At 39.6% G+C, this 18,987-nt stretch overlaps 1 protein-coding gene across 2 annotated transcripts in view; it reads right to left on the bottom strand.

The window, feature by feature from the left end:
• foxj3 (forkhead box J3) overlaps window positions 1-18,987 on the bottom strand; it is a 109,659-nt gene that overhangs the window by 9,874 nt on the left and 80,798 nt on the right. For both annotated transcript variants that reach the window (XM_089010450.1, XM_089010452.1), the window contains exons 6-10: window positions 11,534-11,662; window positions 5,468-5,639; window positions 2,093-2,497; window positions 370-471; window positions 92-283 (exon numbers count right to left, since the gene is read on the bottom strand). In XM_089010450.1, coding sequence (XP_088866576.1) covers window positions 92-283; window positions 370-471; window positions 2,093-2,497; window positions 5,468-5,639; window positions 11,534-11,662 — 1,000 coding nt within the window. The remainder of the gene's footprint in view (window positions 1-91; window positions 284-369; window positions 472-2,092; window positions 2,498-5,467; window positions 5,640-11,533; window positions 11,663-18,987) is intronic.

Raw genomic sequence — 18,987 nt, 5'->3', positions numbered from 1 at the left:
TGTCATCCATATGTGTACAAATGATACAAGTGTCAGAATACAAGCCAGCGCCTGACGACTGTTGGCACAAGATAGGTGTCGGGTGTCAAACCTGTGCCGAGGTGCTGGCTGGGTTTGTTTGGATGCATGGGCGCGTGGCAGACGGGCGGCTGCACGGTCCCCTGCGGCGGGATGACGCCGGTGCGGGCGAAGAACTGGTTGATGGACGAGCACAGGTCGGCAATCTGTGTGGGCTCCAACGACCAATTGTTCAACTCGGCTTGCCTCATACTTTCTCGTAATCCTGAGCAGACAAAATAGGGGGGAAAAGGAAGTCAAGCCGCAGTTCCGTCTTGGAGATTTGACACTATTTGCTATTAAAGATTCTACCTTGGAAAGGTGACAAGTCCACATCTGCCCAATTATAGCTGCTCGCAATGCGGCAGGTTTCTTTCAGTGCATCCAGATTGGAGTACCAGTCAGAGAGTAAACCTGCAAAAACATCGATAGCATAATATAATATAAAAGATTGAATATGGCAGCGTGATTAAATGAGGACAGAGAACGAAACACATCACTTTTTGTTATTTAGTCGTGATCAAAGTTTAATAATTGATGCTATTTTATACTTAAAATGTCTTCATCTCAGGGATTACAATATTAAGAATTACAACATAATGGCATCCGATATTAAGTGACAGATTACTGCTCTAATTACATTTATGTAACTAACATTGAAGCTTCTGACCAGGCACCAGTTTTACAAACAGAATAATAAGCATTTGGGGGGAAATTTCGGGATTAAAGTTTAATTGCTGAATTCACAATAAAATTGAATCAAACAGAAATTTGGGGGCGATTTTGTGTAAAATTCTAATAGAAAATAATAGATTTTTTTTGTTGACTAGATTGTGACATCAGAATTGAATGTAAACAAATATTTTGGGTGAACGACTTGAACAATAATATCTAAAGAGAAATGCAAACATTTTGGAGACGAATGTCATTTGAGTGAAGAATATTTTTGAAGATTTACCATAGATCTTTTTACCTCTTGATTATTATTATCGCAAAATACATAGAGAGCATTTCAGATTTTCATTCAAGATTTCTAAAGCATCATTTAACGTGGAAATAACTGAAAAAAAATCCCTGGGATTTTGATCAAATATGAAGCAAACATGAAAGAATCTGGGGTATATTTATGATCGAAATATTTAATTGGGATGTTAGGCTTTTCCGAGTGACACAAAAAAAGCCCGAACTTAATGAATGTACATGAAAAGGTGCTTATAAATGAAATGTATATAATAATAATAATAAATAATATTATTAATATAACAACCACAACAATAATAATAATAATATAGAATGTTACATAAGAATAAGAATCATAACATTATATATATATATATATATATATATATATATATATAAATAAATATAAATATAAAATATATAAATATAATAATATAATATAAATATATATAAATATAAATGCGACATAAAAATAAGAATCACATTGTTATTATTATTACTATTTATTATTAATACAGTAAAGTCTCGTTATATCGATATTCAAGGGAGTTCGAAAAAATATCGATATAACCGGGACTATCGATATATCCGACCCTGTTTGCATGTAATTTTCCCCGTGCGTGCATAGAAATAGTATCGATATAACCGGGACTATCGATATATCCGATATCGATATAACGAGACTTTACTGTAATAATAATATTAACATTAGTATGGTTATTACTATTACTATCATCATTATTATTATTATTAATATTACTATTATTATTACGATTATTATTATTATTATTATTATTATTATTATTGAGTAGGTTTATGATGAACAACAGTGTACAAAGTGACCACGAGGAGGAGCCAGTTCGCTGTGCAAAACCCTCACAGGGTTGTTTTTTGGCTTTGTTCCCGCCTCGGATAAGAAATAAGGCTATGATTTATTGTTTCACCCCAAGAACAGCTTCTCCACGCTTAGTGACTACAAATGAGATGTAGAGGAGATTTTAGAAAGTTCCTCTGTTCCGTGCGCAGATGATGAATTGGGCGAAGAGAAACACGGGGGGTTTTCAGGCCATGTTACCTGGATTGCAGGCCATCTGCTGCTGGGCCGGATGCGGCTGGTGGGAGAGGCTCTGATGCTGCGAAGGGTGTTGTCCGTGCTGCGCGTGCTGGACGGGATGCGGCGTGTGCTGGCCGTGGGACGGGTGCTGTTGCGGGTGCTGGCCGTGTGGCGGGTGTTGGCCGTGTGGCGGATGCTGATTGTGCGCGCCGGCGTGCTGCGGGAGGTGCTGAGCGTGCGGGGAGCCGTGTCCGGGGTGGGCTTGAGCCGCGTGGGAGAGGGGCACCTGGCCGCTGTTGTTGGAGTGGCTGTTGGACTGGTTGTTGGACATGTTGTTCTGCGTGCTGATGCCGCCGCCGGGGGAGTGCTGATAGGAGCAGGACGTGTGGGTCTGCTGCGATCCGTCTGACGGTATTCCCATCAGACCTACAAAACAAAACACATAGCGCTATTAGTGACGATTATGGCCATCTATTTCACAAATATGCCAGCTACGCTTGCGCTGTGGATTCTGAAACGAGAAGGTCAATAAAATTACTCGTAAGCAAGAGACCGACCACCTTATTTCTGGACTGCAGTTCTTATTCAACATCTAACCTATTCAGAGCCCCCAGTATCTTCATTTCCGCCACTCATTGTCTTTTCAGTGCCATTGTCTCGTGTCTTAAAGTGTCCCCTCATCCCAGGAGTTTTCACTGAAGATCACAATACCATCCCTTATAAAAGTAATAATAATACATTTCATTTTTAAGCCTTTCAAAAATCAAGGACAAGCTTGACGTCATTTCCTGGGAACCAATTTAGTTCGTAAGGTGAGGTATCACTGTATATCCCATTATGTCACCCCCCCAAAAAAAGAATACAAATTCCTAAAACACTGTCCACCCTCTTCCATATGAACATTGAAACCCCGTCATTGAAGTGCTCTTCATCTTCCACAATTGTCATACCACTGTGTGCATAGTTGCCAAAGGTGCATCTCTCTTATCAAAACCGCCATTGTCCAAATGGAGAAGTACAGAAAGCAATTAAACACAGCGACGGAATAACAATGCCAGCTCATTACCTATTATCAAAGCTGGCGAATTTGCTCGCTATCGACACCGCGGCCCGTGTGTGAAATTCTCCAGCTCGATTATTTATGCTTTTTAATTGCTGAGGCTTGTCTGATGAGGGGATGGACGCGCATGTACACAAACAAACAAAAAGTAGCAACCTTAATGAAACACAGATGATAGATTAAAGGGAGTGGGAGCTCTTTGAAAAAAAGCATGAAATGCATTTGATTGGTGAAAAGTAGGTTATGCACAGAAAGCTCAGACGACTTTTCTGGTAACCCGCTTGTCAAATGCTCTTTGTTTATCAGTCAATCAGATTAGGAGAAAAACTGCGTTTTGTACAATTGGGACTCTTCCACAGGCATTTTTATGGGAGGGGGGGGGGGGGGAAGCCATGCTCCATATCCACATATCCACACACTCACTTTGCTGCTCCATATTACAGTTGAACATGTCTCCATGACAGAACATGACAGATAAAGCTCAACATAACGGAATGACAAAGGGGATTGGACATACTTTCTGGATGAGCCGCGGCCTGCATGGGCGAAAACATTTCAATTCTGACGAAAAACAGATGCAAGCAGGATTTTCATGCAATTTGACAAAAAATAAACACAAATTCCTTAATTGTGGCTTTTTCATTTGCCTCAATTCAAAAAATTTGAGGCACACTAATCAATTTTTATAGAGAGTTATTATGCCTTTGTAAAAAATATACATTGATGTATATGTGGAGCGACCGCGGCTTGGAATTGAAGCGGATTTACGTGGGACAGGAGATCTGAGACAGTCTTTCAGTCAATGGATGATACAGCTTCCTGTTTGCTTTCAACATTTAGCTTGTAGCAGACGTGCACATCAACCCTGATCCACTGGTGAAAAGGACACTTTGATCCTCTCCTCAACTAAACTGCTTCATACAACAAAGAGGGTGCAGAAAGTGCTTAAGATTGGATGACTGTCTGTGTCTTTTGTGTTGTGTCACATCATTTTTATTTAGTTTTGTAGTTTTAGTTTGTTTTGACTTCAAGATGGCTCCGCAAAGAGTGGCTGCTTTTACGGCAACTCCTGTATTTTTTTCTACTTCTTCCTTTCCTTTCCTCTACTTTCACCACTTTCGTGCTGTGAAATGTAAATGTCTCCACTGCAAGACTAAAAAAAGGCTAATGCAATCCAGTTCAGGGTGTACCCTACTTACTGACCCCAAGTCAGCTAGGATAAAGTCTAGCATTCAATCTTATGACATTATTTGGCCTAAAATGTGGCTTTTTTTCATTTAAATCTATTTTAGCAAGCAACTGAAGCAAAGATGCTGCTGTGAGTATTTGTCGTTCTGAAAATAAGTGTTGAATCGCATTTCTATACAAACATCAGCAGCTCAAACTGAGCAAACCAAACACAAGTGCCATTTTTTTTTCCAGAACAGTACTGGCTCTTAAAAGCTCTGTACGGCAGTTGAAAACTGAAGCTAGATCACGTTTCCATTTGTATTACGTTTTCCAACTTTTTCACACCACCAGTAGCCCACATTCCTTAGCAACTACTTGGCGAGTGAATCAGTGTGTTTGTCGAACGTCAAGTTCTTTGATCCAGTGTGGTTTGCTTAAAACTCGTCCCGGAGACGGCTTGTGCTAACAGCGCTAGTGGTTTGTGCGTTCGCTGCGACGTCATTTGCATGGGGATGATACTGCTCTGCCACAGATAGTTGGGGGAAATGTTCCCATCAAAGGGTGAAAAGAAATTACAACATGCTCATTTGTAAAACAACTTTCCCATGGTTTACTTCTTTACCACTGCTGACATTACACCATATGGTGTAAAAAAAACAACTAGAAACAAATAAACAATCTCAGCAATATAAGATTATTCACATTCCTCATTGTGTACAAGCATCCTTATCATTTCTTTTTTAGTCATACTGTACTTTGGTGTCAAGATTATACAGTATTTTCCGGTGTATAAGGCGTACCGGAGTATAAGGTGCAACCCCAATGAATGGTGTATTTTCAAACTTTTTCCACTTTTTTTTTTTTTTATTTTTTTTTATTAATTCAAATGGCATGCAAACATACAAAGCAACAGAAACAAACAACACTGCAAACAAAACACAACAAAAGTAGACAAAACCATTGGTTTTGAATAGCTTGTGGAGCTTCTAAAAGTACATCTGAGGTGTGTCTCAGCAAATCTTTCTGTATACTTGATATTTTCTAAATAGTTGGCAACATACATTAGGTGACATAATCGCGTATGAGACAGTACCTGATCGCACAGGAAATAGTCATGAACTTTTTCCACCTACAATGACGAAAACAAGTGTTGAAATGTCACTGACCTTGCTGGCTGAAGGACTGCTCAAAAACGGTCTTGTAAAGGCTGCGGAAGGAGGCACTGAGATCTTCAAATTCAGAGAACATGAGCTGCTTGTCTCTGTCGGGCATGTTGTACTGGGATTGGGGCTGCTGGAGGCTCAGGGACTGGGACACGGGTTCGGGATGACTGGTCACCTGGTGGGCAGCAAGGACAATTGTAAAGTTATGGGGGAAAAAAAAAGTTAAAAACAGGCCACTGTGAAAGGAAACAAGGAGTTAAGCTCAAGTTTCACTGCTGGAGGGCTTGCAGTCCGCAGAGGAATTTGTGTACGTTGCGGATGACGAAACATGCTCATGAATTATACAAATGATTTCTCAGAAATACTGACTGCACTTTTCTGGTCATTGAACCCTCAAAGGCAGCAATGGAATAGTTCAAAATTGTTGTTTGTTTGTTTCATAAGCAAATGAAAAATACGTTGGAAACTTCAGAGCGGTTGCTACTGTCAGAAGCCAATATACAACATTTGAATATTTTATATATGGTGCAGTGCAAGTATCAGCAAGCCACTTCCTGGTTCACAGAGAATATGTAGGATGATTGGATCATACCAAAACCAGGCTTAAAATAATTACACTTAACTCCTTCACTGCCAGACGTGCAAAAGTGTGTCTACTCCAGTGCCAGGGTTTTTGTCATTGTCACTCAAATTCCAGGACTCACAGAATATTGAGTTTTCGGACTACATCAACTTTCAATCCAGCGTACGAAACCTTAGACTCTCTTCTTTCATCAGAAAAAACGAGTTAATTCCTATATTATATGGGTCTGGAGTTATATGAGCTTGAAATGAGGGCGGCTGTCCAATATGCAATGCAATACATACATATTGGCTTATGTAGCGCTTTAACAACAGTTGAAGGTGGAGCAAAGTGCTAACATTGAAAAAGGGAAATGCTGCCCCCTTGTGGAAGAGAAAAAAACAGACAGAGGTCTGGCCAGCGTTTTATCGGCACCCCAGCAAGAAAAAACAAAACCTAAACAAATTCGGGAATGGCGCTCTATGTCGTATTTTCAATTCCAGAATAAATTCAGGAATGGCAGTGAATGAGTTAAGAGCCATTCCACCGAATTGGGGCATTGCTTGACAAGAAAATATATATTTACAGCCAGTCTTATTACATGTACTGCCCATTGATCTGATTTCATCATGACCAAATAAGCTCTAATTAATGAATTTCAACTACCTTGACAAAACTTGAAAAAAATGCATGGGTTATCCGGACCCACTTTGTAAAATTGGATATATTTTTTTTTTACCTTAAACCTTTCAAATCATCTGCAGCTGTACTTTCAAAGATAATGATTGACATATTTAAATGTGTACACTTTAGTTAGATTTCTTAAAAATAAATGCATAAATTCACATTTCAATCATATCACTAGGTTTTCCCACCAAGCTTTTAAACTAAAACTAGTTCCAACATGAAGCTTTTTTTGAACGGAGACTAAAGTGGTGACACTGCCACTTGGCCCAGTATACTTATGATGGAACAGGTTAATTCTTGACACCTTGCCTCACACTCACACACAACATCATGAGGTTGATTGGCATCGGCACTTAATCCAATGCTCAGGTGGCTGAACAAAAATGTATTTAAAAGAAAATCAATAACAACAGCTTGTACAAATGAGCCGCCCTTTCGTCCAGGCACTTGAATGTCACATGCTGGATGGAAAAAGAAAAGAGGCATTCCCACGAGCCACATGTTTGAATCAAAGGGATTCATCATCTCAAAGGTGCTGTGAAAAAAAAGTGAGACTTGACCTGAGTCCACGATAGACTAATGCCAGACTTGCAAACATCTACCATTTATTAAGAGTATCTCAATCAGAGTTTTGTGCTACTGATTCGCGGGCAATCCAAGCGGCATACTTCAGTGCCACGCGGAGAAAGAAATAGAGTGCATAATATTGGGGCGTAAACTGCAAGAGCTTCCCTTGCGGATGATGTAAATGTAATTGGTCATAGGTGAGCAATTGGAGATCAAGTTGTTTGTGTGTCTGTGTGCGACCCAATAATTCAGGGACTCGGGGTCTGTACATGCGAATGAAATCCGATAACAACCACACACATCTGCAGGATACACCGAAATTTCCTCAGACCACAAGTTAGGCCTAGTTTTCATTCATTTAACTCATTCACTGCCAGACGATGTGCAAAAATGTGTCCAATCCGGTGCCAGGACCCACAGAAAATTGAGTTTTAGGACTACATAAACATTCAATGCAGTGCAACATTAGACTCTCTTTTTTCATTTAAAAAAAAAAGTTAATTCCTAAATTATATGGTCTGGGGTTATCTAAGATTGAAATGGTGGCAGCTGTCCAAAATACAATGTAATACATACATATTGGAGTATATGGCGCTTTAACAAAAGCTGGAACAAAACACTAACATGGAAAAAAAGGGAAATTCTGCCTCCTTGTGGAATGGAAGAAACATTCCCAGAAGCCATGGCCAGCGCTTTATCGCCACCCAAGCATGAAAAAACAAAACCTGAAAAAAATCGGGAATGGCGCTCTACCTCATATCTTCAATTCCTGAATAAATTTGTGAATGGCAGTGAATGTATTTCTGATTGTGATTATTTTAATCCTTGATTATTGAAAAAAAAAACAATTCATTAGAAGCTTGGTGCTGTGGATGTAGTATATATAAACACAGTGCATCATGCTAACACCTTCCTCCTGCCGTGGCTCGGATAAGAGGTAATAATAAAGCTGGAGTGTTTTCTGCAAGAGCACGCGAGACAGCCAGCCAGCGAGCACATCCATCAGGTTAAGCCGATCGATAGCCCGCGCCTGGAGCGAGGGAACATGGGAAGACCACACCAAAGAGAGGGAACATCTCTGGTGGGAGGGCATCAGAGGGAAAAGCAGTCCCTTTGTCTGCCATCCAGAAGCGTGCGGGTAAAATAACTCCCTTTTGCCTTTACGCGCTTTCCTGAGCTAAGAACTGAAGAGCGTGTCCACCCCGAAACGCTCCCTTTCACCTCCGGCTTCTTTGAACGCATCCTCCCGAGGTGTCCTGATCAGATGAAATGTGGGAGAGAGTTCACGTTTCGTAAACGCAACTGTTTCATTTGGATATCTAAGTGGATCAAAGAGAATGCGACCAGGGTATCTACAGGTTTCAGGAAAATGGAAGCCCTTTCTCAGGCTTCTGTGATCACGTTTAAGATGTTGTGTTATGTATTTAAAACAATAACATAACGTGGCTCTGAAGTCTACTCCATTACTGCTAAACCAATAATGGTGAATACCATACATGGGCTAACAAATGGCATAAAAATGTTGTCATGCTTCACTCAACAGATACTTGAACACAAATGATGGAGCAACCAATATAGAAAGACATCGTAACAATAATCAAAAGCATATATTATTTATCGTGTGCAAAATACAAGACTAATCATGACTCACAGAATAAGGAGTTTTAGGACTACATAAACATTCAATTCAGCATAAGAAACCTTAGACTCACTCTCATCAGGAAAAATAGTTAATTCCTAAGTTATGTGGGTCTGGAGTTATCTGCGTTTGAAATGGGGGTGGCCGTACAAAATACAATAAATACTTATTGATTTAGATAGCGCTTTAACGACAGATGAAGCTGTAACAAAGCGCTAACATGGACAAAAGGCAAATGCTGCCACCTCGTAAAAGGGAAAAACATTGCCATAGGTCTGACCAGCGCTTTATCGACACCCCCAGAATTCTATCGGTCTCACTTTTACAAAATGTATTTCAAAATATAATTTTGAAAAAAATAGGTTACTTTAAGCTAAGGTGCCGCATGAACTGGTTCATCCAAAGTTGTTAGCGGTCTGCAATCCGCAATTGTAGCTTGCGATCAGAGCTGTTGTGGTAAATCTTTTATTGTTCTTATTATGCTCATTCCGGGTTTGTTTTCATGTAAAATTCAACGAGGGCACAAAGAATGAGAATCTGGAGGGCAGTGAGAAGCATTTTAAAAATGGTACGTGTGAACTGCGATAGTTAACATGCTGCAAAAGTGTGACCCATGCCTCCAGCTTAGTTTTCGACAAAGGTAGGCAGTGATTTTCTTTTTTCATGAAACCCACATGCATGACCACTTCAAAATGGATGGAAATTGTTGAGAATCGATGTTATTAATTGGCTTGCTCTTTGACAGTTACATTAAAAAAATAGATGATTAGATTTGTATTGATTTTCACTGTGTGACTTTCATAGATACTCATTGGCTGCTGCATATACAATGAGAATGTAACAAAAACATCAACAACAACAACAACAAAACGAGGCGGGTTGGGAGGGGGGGATTATGCATCTTGCAAATTACACCCTTCCCACTGGGACAAAGTAGGTTATTTTTTACAATGTGCTGAGTCCCGAAAATTCCTCATTATTAAAATGAAATAAAATATGTATACGCACAGCAGGTCTCCAACGCACCTCACTTCATTGTGTAGCTTTTAAAAAGGTGAATAGTGCAGTCTGACTGAGTCTTCAATACTCATACCTGAACCAGAAATCTGTCGCATATGTTCTCCAGACGGAATTTTTTTTTTTTTTACAATTTTTTAACTCATCAGAATCAGAATCAGAATACCTTTATTCGTCCCGCAGCCATTCCCGAATTTGTTCGGGTTTTGTTTTTTTTCACGCTTGGGTGTTGATAAGGCGCTGGCCATGGCCTCTGGCGATGTTTTTTACCTTCCACAAGGGAGCAGCATTTCCGTTTTTTCCATTTTAGCGCTTTGTTTCAGCTTGAGCTGTTGTTAAAGTGCTATATAAACCAATACGTATGGTTTGCATTGTTTTTTGGACAGCCGCCCTCATTTTCAGGTCATATAACTCCAGATTCATATAATTTAGGAATTAACTCTTTTTTTCTGATGAAAGAAGAGAGTCTAAGGTTTCATACACTGGATTGAAAGTTGATATAGTCCGAAAACTCATTATTCTGTGAGTCCTGGAATTTGAGTGACAATGACAAAAACCCTGGCACTGGAGTAGACACACTTTTGCACATGTCTGGCAGTGAATTAGTTAATTAATGAAGTATTAATATAGGCCATTAAAAAAAATCATTATTTTTTTTTGTTATGTTTAAATTTGCCTCGAACAGAAAAGCATTTCTAACGCAGCAGTGAATGTTTATGTACTCATAAAAGTCAACATTCCTTGGGTCCTGCAATTTGAGTGAAAATGACAAAAACCCTGGCACTGGAGTGGACACATTTTGCACATGTCTGGCAGTGAATTAGTTAATTAATGATGGATTAATATAGACCATTAAAAAAAATCATTATTTTTTTGTTATGTTTAAATTTGCCTAGAACAGAAAAGCATAGGGGAAAAAAAACAAACAAATGTATTTCTGGCAACACAATACAGTGATACCTCAGCTTACTAACACAATTGGTTCCCAGAAAGTGTGTGTAAGGCGAAAAGTTTGTCTGCCAAACATTTATTTCCCATAAGAAACCATTAAAAATGAGAATCCCATCCCAGGTCCCCATAAAACATAATTTTAGACTAAATAAGCCATAAAAGTACACAAAATATTCCTTATTTTACGTATAATAAATGTAATATTGTATTGTTTATTAAAGAAATAAACTGTACAGTATAATAAAGTCGTTTTATTTACCTTTGTGATGGTCGTTGATGTAGTTGCCTTTTGATGATATCCGAGTGAAGTTGTCAATACAAGATAATGTAATCGTTGAATTTGTTTTAAATTTGGATCATCACCTTTTATCATTTGGTTTTCAATAACCCACTTGAGCGCTATGTTAAAGTAGGAAAACATGTTTTAGTGCAACTCCGTGTACATAAGAAACTAACAGCTATTGTTCCTCTTTTCATTGCGGCAACTGCTTATTATTTAAAGGTCGATGCGCCCCTTGCCAGCATTGGCATTCATTTATCCACTCCAGTCGACCATACTTTGGATCAAGTGATTCCTGGCTCCTTCATAAAACGAAGTATAAATAAAGAAATAAATAAAGGAGAAAAATGTGCCGCCCCATCTTACCGGGGTGTAGCTGTGCACGCTGCCCACACTGTTGAGATTGATGGAGGCTTGGCTCTGATCGGAGAGGCTGTTATTAAGGCTGCTTCTCGGACTGTCACTCCCTTCCTGATCCGTGTTGTAGATTGCCACCTTGAAACACACATTTACACAAACACGTGACTTTTGGGTACACGCAAATGACATTGTCATGTCAATTCTTGCTTATGGTGCATTCCAATGATGATTAGTGTGAAGCGCAGGTGTGTGCGTGTACGTGAGACAATGTCAAAAAATAGCAGAGTACTTTCACTTTTATGGGAGTGTGTGTGGCTGTGTGGGTGTGTGAAAAAGGAGTGGTTCTCGTTGGATGCAGTCCGGAGACAACTGAGACATTCCCATCAGTAAAGGTCACGTTGGTGGCGATGTCAACTACATCTGCTCACCGACCGCAAATTTGTTTGAGACAGCCAACAAAAGATTTTCGGAGTGGTTGCTGACGCTGACCTTTTCCATGAGAGCGGCAGCAACCAGCCGAAGCACTTCAGCCGGACATTCTTAATCATCCTCCGACAAACTTCAAGTCAAAGTCATTCGCAGTCATGCGTAAGGCCATGATTTAAAAGTTGTAAAAACTCGGTCATTGGGCGTGACGGTCATTGTGACATGAGTAGATCTCAGTTGGTGTGAAAGATTTAGTCTTTTCCACAGAAACATTCCCAAAGTTCTTACACTTCATGTACTGTATTTTCCGGTGTATACGCACATCCCCATTGAATGGTGTATTTTCAAACCTTTTCCATATAAAAGACGCAGTGGGGATAAAGTGAGTGATAAAAGTTTTCCAAATATAATATATAAATACAGTAAAGTCTCGTTATATCGATATCGGATATATTGATAGTCCCGGTTATATCGATACTATTTCTATGCACGCACGGAGAAAATTACATGCAAACAGGGTCGGATATATCGATAGTCCCGGTTATATCGATATTTTTTCGGACTCCCTTGAATATCGATATAACGAGACTTTACTGTATCTAAAAGTTTTTCAAATACAGTAAAGTCTCGTTATATCGATATCGGTTATATCGATAGTACTGCTTATTACGATACTATTTCTATGAACGCAAGGAGAAAATTACATGCACGCAGGATCGGATATAACAAGACTTTACTGTACAAGGCACATCACATTAAAGGCACTAGAGTAGAGGCTTGGGTTACGCATGTCTTCTTCTCCAGGGGGAAATGGAGTCGGTGGCTGCTGACAGTAATTGCGAGACCTTTTGTGGCTCAATATGACTTCACATATAAGGCGCACCTGCGTATAATAATAATAATAATAATAATAATAATAATAATAATAATAATAATAATAATAATAATAATAATACAATTATAAATAGAATATATATCAATATAATATATATATATATTATATAATCATATATATAATATATATATAAATATATGATATAATAATATATATATTATATGATAAATAAAATACAATTATAAATAGAAACAAGAGATAGAGCTATACAGAAAATGCAATTTTATATATTTATCAATATATTGTATGCCTTATACAATCAGGGTCATCTTTTGAAGAAAACGAAGGCTTTTGAGTGCACCTTATACACCATAAAATACAGTACATGACACATATAAAACACTTGCATAATTATTTTTTTCCCATATTAACTCATTCACTCCCAGACGTGCAAAAAATGGGTCCACTCCCGTGCCAGGGTTTTTGTCACTGTCACTCGAATTCCAGGAGTCACAGAATATTGAGTTTTAGGACTACATAAACATTAAATGCACCATAAGAAACCTTAGACTCTCTTCTTTCATCAGAAAAAAAACGAGTTAATTACTAAATTGCTTTGATCCTCTCTTCTTTCATCTAGAACTGCTTCATGTCACAGAGAGGGTACAGCAAGTGCTGAAGAATGAATGACTCTTTGAGTCTTTGTGTTATCATATTATTTGTTATTTAGTTTTTATGTTTTTTTTTTTTACTTCAAGATGGTGCCGCGATAGTGGCTGCCTTTCCAGCAGCTCCTGTATTTAGTTTTTCTACTTCTTTCTTTCCTTTTCTCTTCCTTTCATAACTTTGCTGCTGTGTTACTTCCAGGTAGAGTGAACGCTGGCGCGAATGGCTGCCGCTGCTCACCCGCACAAAATAATCCTGTGACTGTAAAGTGACCATAAAGGACAACCGGCATCACTTTTTTGTTTTTTAACTGACATCAGAAAAACGTTTTAGAGCATGTAAAATACCCAAAACACACAGTATGATATTTTTAGTCAAATGCAAAACACCAATAAAAATGACTTAAAGTGTCCAAAATCTGCAAAAAATTGAGCTGCGAATTGGGCAATTTCAGAAAGTCCCGCCCCCAGTTCGTGACGTCACCCCAAGACGTCTTGCCTTGCTCGAGAATCAAAACAATGGCTTCAGATTTGGAAAAGATGCTTTCTTGTTACTCATCCAGTTATGAATATGATTCAAATAGTTCTGAAGGGGAAAGTATAATGTTTGCAATCGATTAAAGAAGGTCTTCAGGGTCATTTTGACAGATCAAGACTGAGGTGCAGTGTCACAGAAAATGCAGAAGATGGCGTTGGAAATTGTTTTATTCTTCACCTTGGAATTTTTGTCAACGAATATCAAAGAGTTGTCTCGGTGTAACATACAACGATTCACCATTGCGTTATTTATGTGTTTTCCTTCTAATTTCGCCATCAATACGGATCAACACGAAGTTTTCAGACCCAACAAAGTACCGCAAAATGCATTGAGGTGATGCAAGGTATGTCCTTTCTCGGTGAGGGGCGTTCCTTCAGTGACATAGGGTGAGGACTCGTCACCAACTCAAAAACAAGACTTCCGGAATATTCAGCGCGAGTCTTAAAACGTAAAATATAGCTATATGAGGTGGAATCTTTGTAAAAAACGCTCAGTAGAAGTCATTTGAAGCCATTTCACAAATTATGGACACAACTTGTCCGGAGACGTCGGTTGTCCTTTAAGAGTTTTTAAAGGCGCTTAGAAATTAAATGTATTATTATTATTATTATTATTATTATAAATTATATGGGTCTGAATACAATGCAAAGTCAAAAGTAAAAGTCAAACTCAGCTTTATTGTCAAATATGTTAATACATAAATATTGGTTTATATAGTGCCCTAACAACAGCTGAAGCTGGAACAAAGTGCTAACATGGGGAAAAGAGAATGCTGCCCCCTTGTGGAAAGGAAAAAAACATTGCCAGAGGCCCTGGCCAGCACTTTATCGGCACCCAAACAAGACAAAAACAAAACCCAAACAAATGCGGGAATGGCGCTCTACGTCATATTTTCAATTCCCGAATAAATTGTGCTCATCATCAACATTTTAAGAATGACGCACATATTGAGTTTGAAAATATCCAGAAAATAGCGACCGGTTTTTAAGTGGTGTGAGAAAGGAATGGCAGCAATGCACTGCCAACGTTCTTTTGGATCGGTCTGCGTAAGTGTGTGTGTTTGTGTCTGCGCATTGCATGCCTGTCTACCCGTGACCGAGAAGAGCACGAACAGAGCCGGCCCTGTGCTGGGCACAATGGGGCAGCAGTGGCCGTGGCCTAGAGGCGAACAGACTTGGCGCTATACTGAAGCCTCTCTTGTCTTGTCATCAAGACACGGAGGCCACAAAGGAAGAGGCAACAGATTGGCCGGGCTGACCACCATACTGGTTAGAAAGCAGACCGTCCTCATCATTAGATGCTTTGAATATGCTCGCCGGTGAATAGAAAAATCATGATGGGGGAAGGGGAGAAAAAAAAAGCAAGAGAGATGAAGCTTAGATGCTAAACCCAACAAGGTTCAACGAACAGAGGGAGAGGAGGATAGACAGAGGAGCTCATTAGGGGACTGCAGCTTCCCTTCGCTCAGTGTGGGCTCGGATCTCGTGTTCATTAGCGTGAAGGGGAACTCGATGAAAATCGGCCTCGCCATGCTAATCAAAAACAGGGTGCCACAGAAATATAAATGTTATGCGCAGTCAAGTCGTAAAAGTCGCCCTCCGCAATCTATTTTTACGCCGCTCACCCGTAAAGTGTGATTATTTTAATACCTCGCCGCTCTGTGGTTTTAGGCAGACCCCTAGGGAACGTAACATGGACTCGCATACATGTGGCGTGCACATTTCTGCATGAAGAAAGGATGACACGGAGGCACACGCAAGATTGCGCAAGCGCTTCGACGACGCTAACCGTCGTGTGATAGTCTCCTCCTCCAAACTAAATTTCGCACTACCAAGACTGACCGGTGAGAGGCAGGAGAATACACTATTCAACCTGATTGTCACGACATTGCTAAATCCCTTTCAAACATGATTTACGATTGTTGTAATGCTGACATTCATTCCAATTATCGATATGTGTGTACCCCGCTTCAAGTGTGGTATTAACTGATTCACTACCAGACGTGGAAAAATGTGTCCACTCCAGTGCCCGGGTTTTTGTCATTGTCACTCAAATTCCAGAACCCACAGACTACTGAGTTTTAGGGCAACATAAACATTCAATGTAGTGTAAGAAACCTTAGACTCTCTTCTTTCATCAGAAGAAATCAGCTATTTCATAAATGACATGGGTCTGGAGTTATTGAAAGAGAGATTGAAATGAGGGTGGCTGTCCAAAATACAATGCAATACATCCATATTGGCTTATATAGCGCTTGAACTACAGTTCGAACAACGTGCTAACATGAGAAAAAAAAGAAAATCTGCCTCCTTGTGGAAGGGGAAAACCATTGCCAGAGGTCTGGCCAGCGGTTTATCGGCACCCAAGTAAAAAGAAAAAAAAAACAAAACCCAAACTAATTCGGGAATGGCGCTCTACGGCATATTTTCAATTCCCGAATAAATTTGTGTCATGGCAGTGAATGAGTTAAGACAGTCAAGGGGCACAAATGTATTCACACACCCTACACCACAGTACACTGATCTGAAAAATGTTACAATCCCGCTAGACCAGAGGTCCTCAAACCCCGGGCCGCGGATCGGTACCGGGCCGCGCAGAAAGAATAAATAATTTGCATAATTTCCGTTTTATTTATTATATGAGTCTGAGTCCGAACTATGTTTTATTATTTATATATATACTCTGCTAATAAAGTTGTATAAAAATACACAATGGATTCACATTTATTATTATATTTAAAATAAAGAAAAAAAAACAGTTTCCATGCCTATCATTTTATTTTGTTGTATTTATCTGCCGGTCCGTGAAAATATTGCCTGACATTAAACCGGTCCGTGGCGCAAAAAAAGGTTGGGGACCACTGCGCTAGACTACAGAGAAAATGACTCTTTACACACCACAGGATAATCTGATGAATGGGCAAAAGCATACTAAGGTCATAAAAGTTGAAAAGAAAATCCTCAAATTTAACCTGATTGTTAGTATCAGAATCAGAATCAGAATCATCTTTATTGCCAAGTATGTAGAACACACAAGGAATTGTTTCCGGTCGAATACGCTGCACTAGTATCATCAGCAAAAAAATTGCAAAGAGGCACTATACAATTCCATTTGGGCTACTGTTCAAAGAGTTAATGGCTTGGGGGAAGAAGCTGTTTAAATGTCTGCTGGATTTGGTGCGCATGGATCGGTAGCGCCTGCCTGAGGGGAGTAGCTGGAAAAGGTGGTGGGCAGGGTGCGGAGGGTCCAGTATGATTTTCCGCACCCTAGTTTGGAGTCTTGCAGTGTGCATATACTCCATTTTAAACATTGACAACAATTTTCCAACCAAATTCCAATTACAAAAAAAGCGAGATACATTACTCTTATCACACCAGAGGGAAATCACTTCGGATAATATTTTACAGATGTTCCAGGATTGGGTCCACGCTAAATTAGATTTGAAGAGGGAGAGAAATTGTCAAATTTGGCCCGATTCAAAGCGTGCATGTAACCTGATATAACTGTATAACTGACTGTTTGGCTTTCCGCATTTCAAGTCAAGTAAAAAAAAAAACAAATGAATGAATAAACAAAATAAATAAACACTTATAATTTCATTAACCTAAGTATAATCACTAGTATTAATCTTTTAATGAGATCTGAAAATGAAAAATGTTCAAATATGACCCAATTATTGAAATGTGTATACGCTTATTTTTGCTCACAAGCAAACAGGTCTTACTTCCCCTCTCAGCACTGTAATAAGATTTGTTCACAATGTATTTGGATCTAATGCATGAGACATTGGGAAATCGAAGCTGAACTTGGTGTCTGGACTGCAAAGACAGCGCGAAGAGGAAAAGGCCAAACAGACTTCCAAGCCTTCACCATCACACCTCTGTGCCACAGTTTCATCACATTCATGCCAATGCTGATGGCCACTTCAGTGGATGGGAAAAATGCGGGTCTTTGTGAAAGAAAGACACCCACACGCACACACACACACGGCAATAAGCAAAAAAAAAAATAGAAAAAGAGAGAGTGGAATGCATGACAGGCCGCGGAAAAGAATAGAGATTCTCGCTGGTGGCTTTCTGTGGCTGCCATTGGTCTGTCTGCGAAGGCGGGAATGAGGGAAAGCGACTGGAATAGAAAAGGGGGCGGAGGGAAGGGAAGAAACAGAGACAAGGAATTCCTGTGGTTTGGCACTTTGTGCCGAAAGAGGCGTGGCCTGCCTAGCGCATGTTTGCAGCGCTGACTTACATAGCGCACGTCCATGTCTACTGCAGCAGGAACAAAATAGTAAATGGTACCATTGTTTTCTTTTAACAATTTGCCTGGAGAACATATGCAACAGAATCCTGGTTCAGGTATGTTGATTAAAATAAGCTATATGGGTCTGGAGTAATATGAGGTGCAAATGGGGGCGGGCGGCTGTACAAAAGGGAAATGCTGTCCTCTCGTGGAAGGGGAAAAACATTGCCAGAGGTCGGACCAGCGCTTTATCGGCACCCTCGCAAGAAAAATCAAAACACGAAGAAATTTACGCCTTATACACAGGTGCGTCTTATTTGTGAAGTCATATTGAGCCACAACAACTACTGTCACAAGCCAGTGACTCCATTTCCCCCTGTAGAAGAAGTAGTGCGCAAACCCAGCCTTAACTGTAGCGCCATATTTTGTGGTGTGCCTTATAGTTGAAAAACTTTTATCTATTTATATATTATATTTGGAAAATATGGCACTTTACAGTCCCAGGGTAAGTTTTTCTGCGGGTGAGCAGCGGCAGCCAAACATGCTAGCATTCACCCAACCCGTAAGTAACACATACATACACCATTAACTCAAATATACAATGGTTATTTGGACTGTCATTTTATATATGTGCATATTAGATTTAGAAAACATTTTTCATTCATTGAAGGTGCGCCTTATAGTTCAGTGCACCTTATTTATGGAAAAAGTTTGAAAACACACCATTCATTGGGGCACGCCTTATACACCACTGTGCCTT

The sequence above is a fragment of the Hippocampus bargibanti genome, linkage group LG12 (genome assembly GCF_051943395.1).
Source record: "Hippocampus bargibanti isolate YZ-2025 linkage group LG12, ASM5194339v1, whole genome shotgun sequence".
NCBI lineage: Eukaryota > Metazoa > Chordata > Actinopteri > Syngnathiformes > Syngnathidae > Hippocampus > Hippocampus bargibanti.
This window is presented reverse-complemented; position numbering and strand designations above follow the sequence as displayed.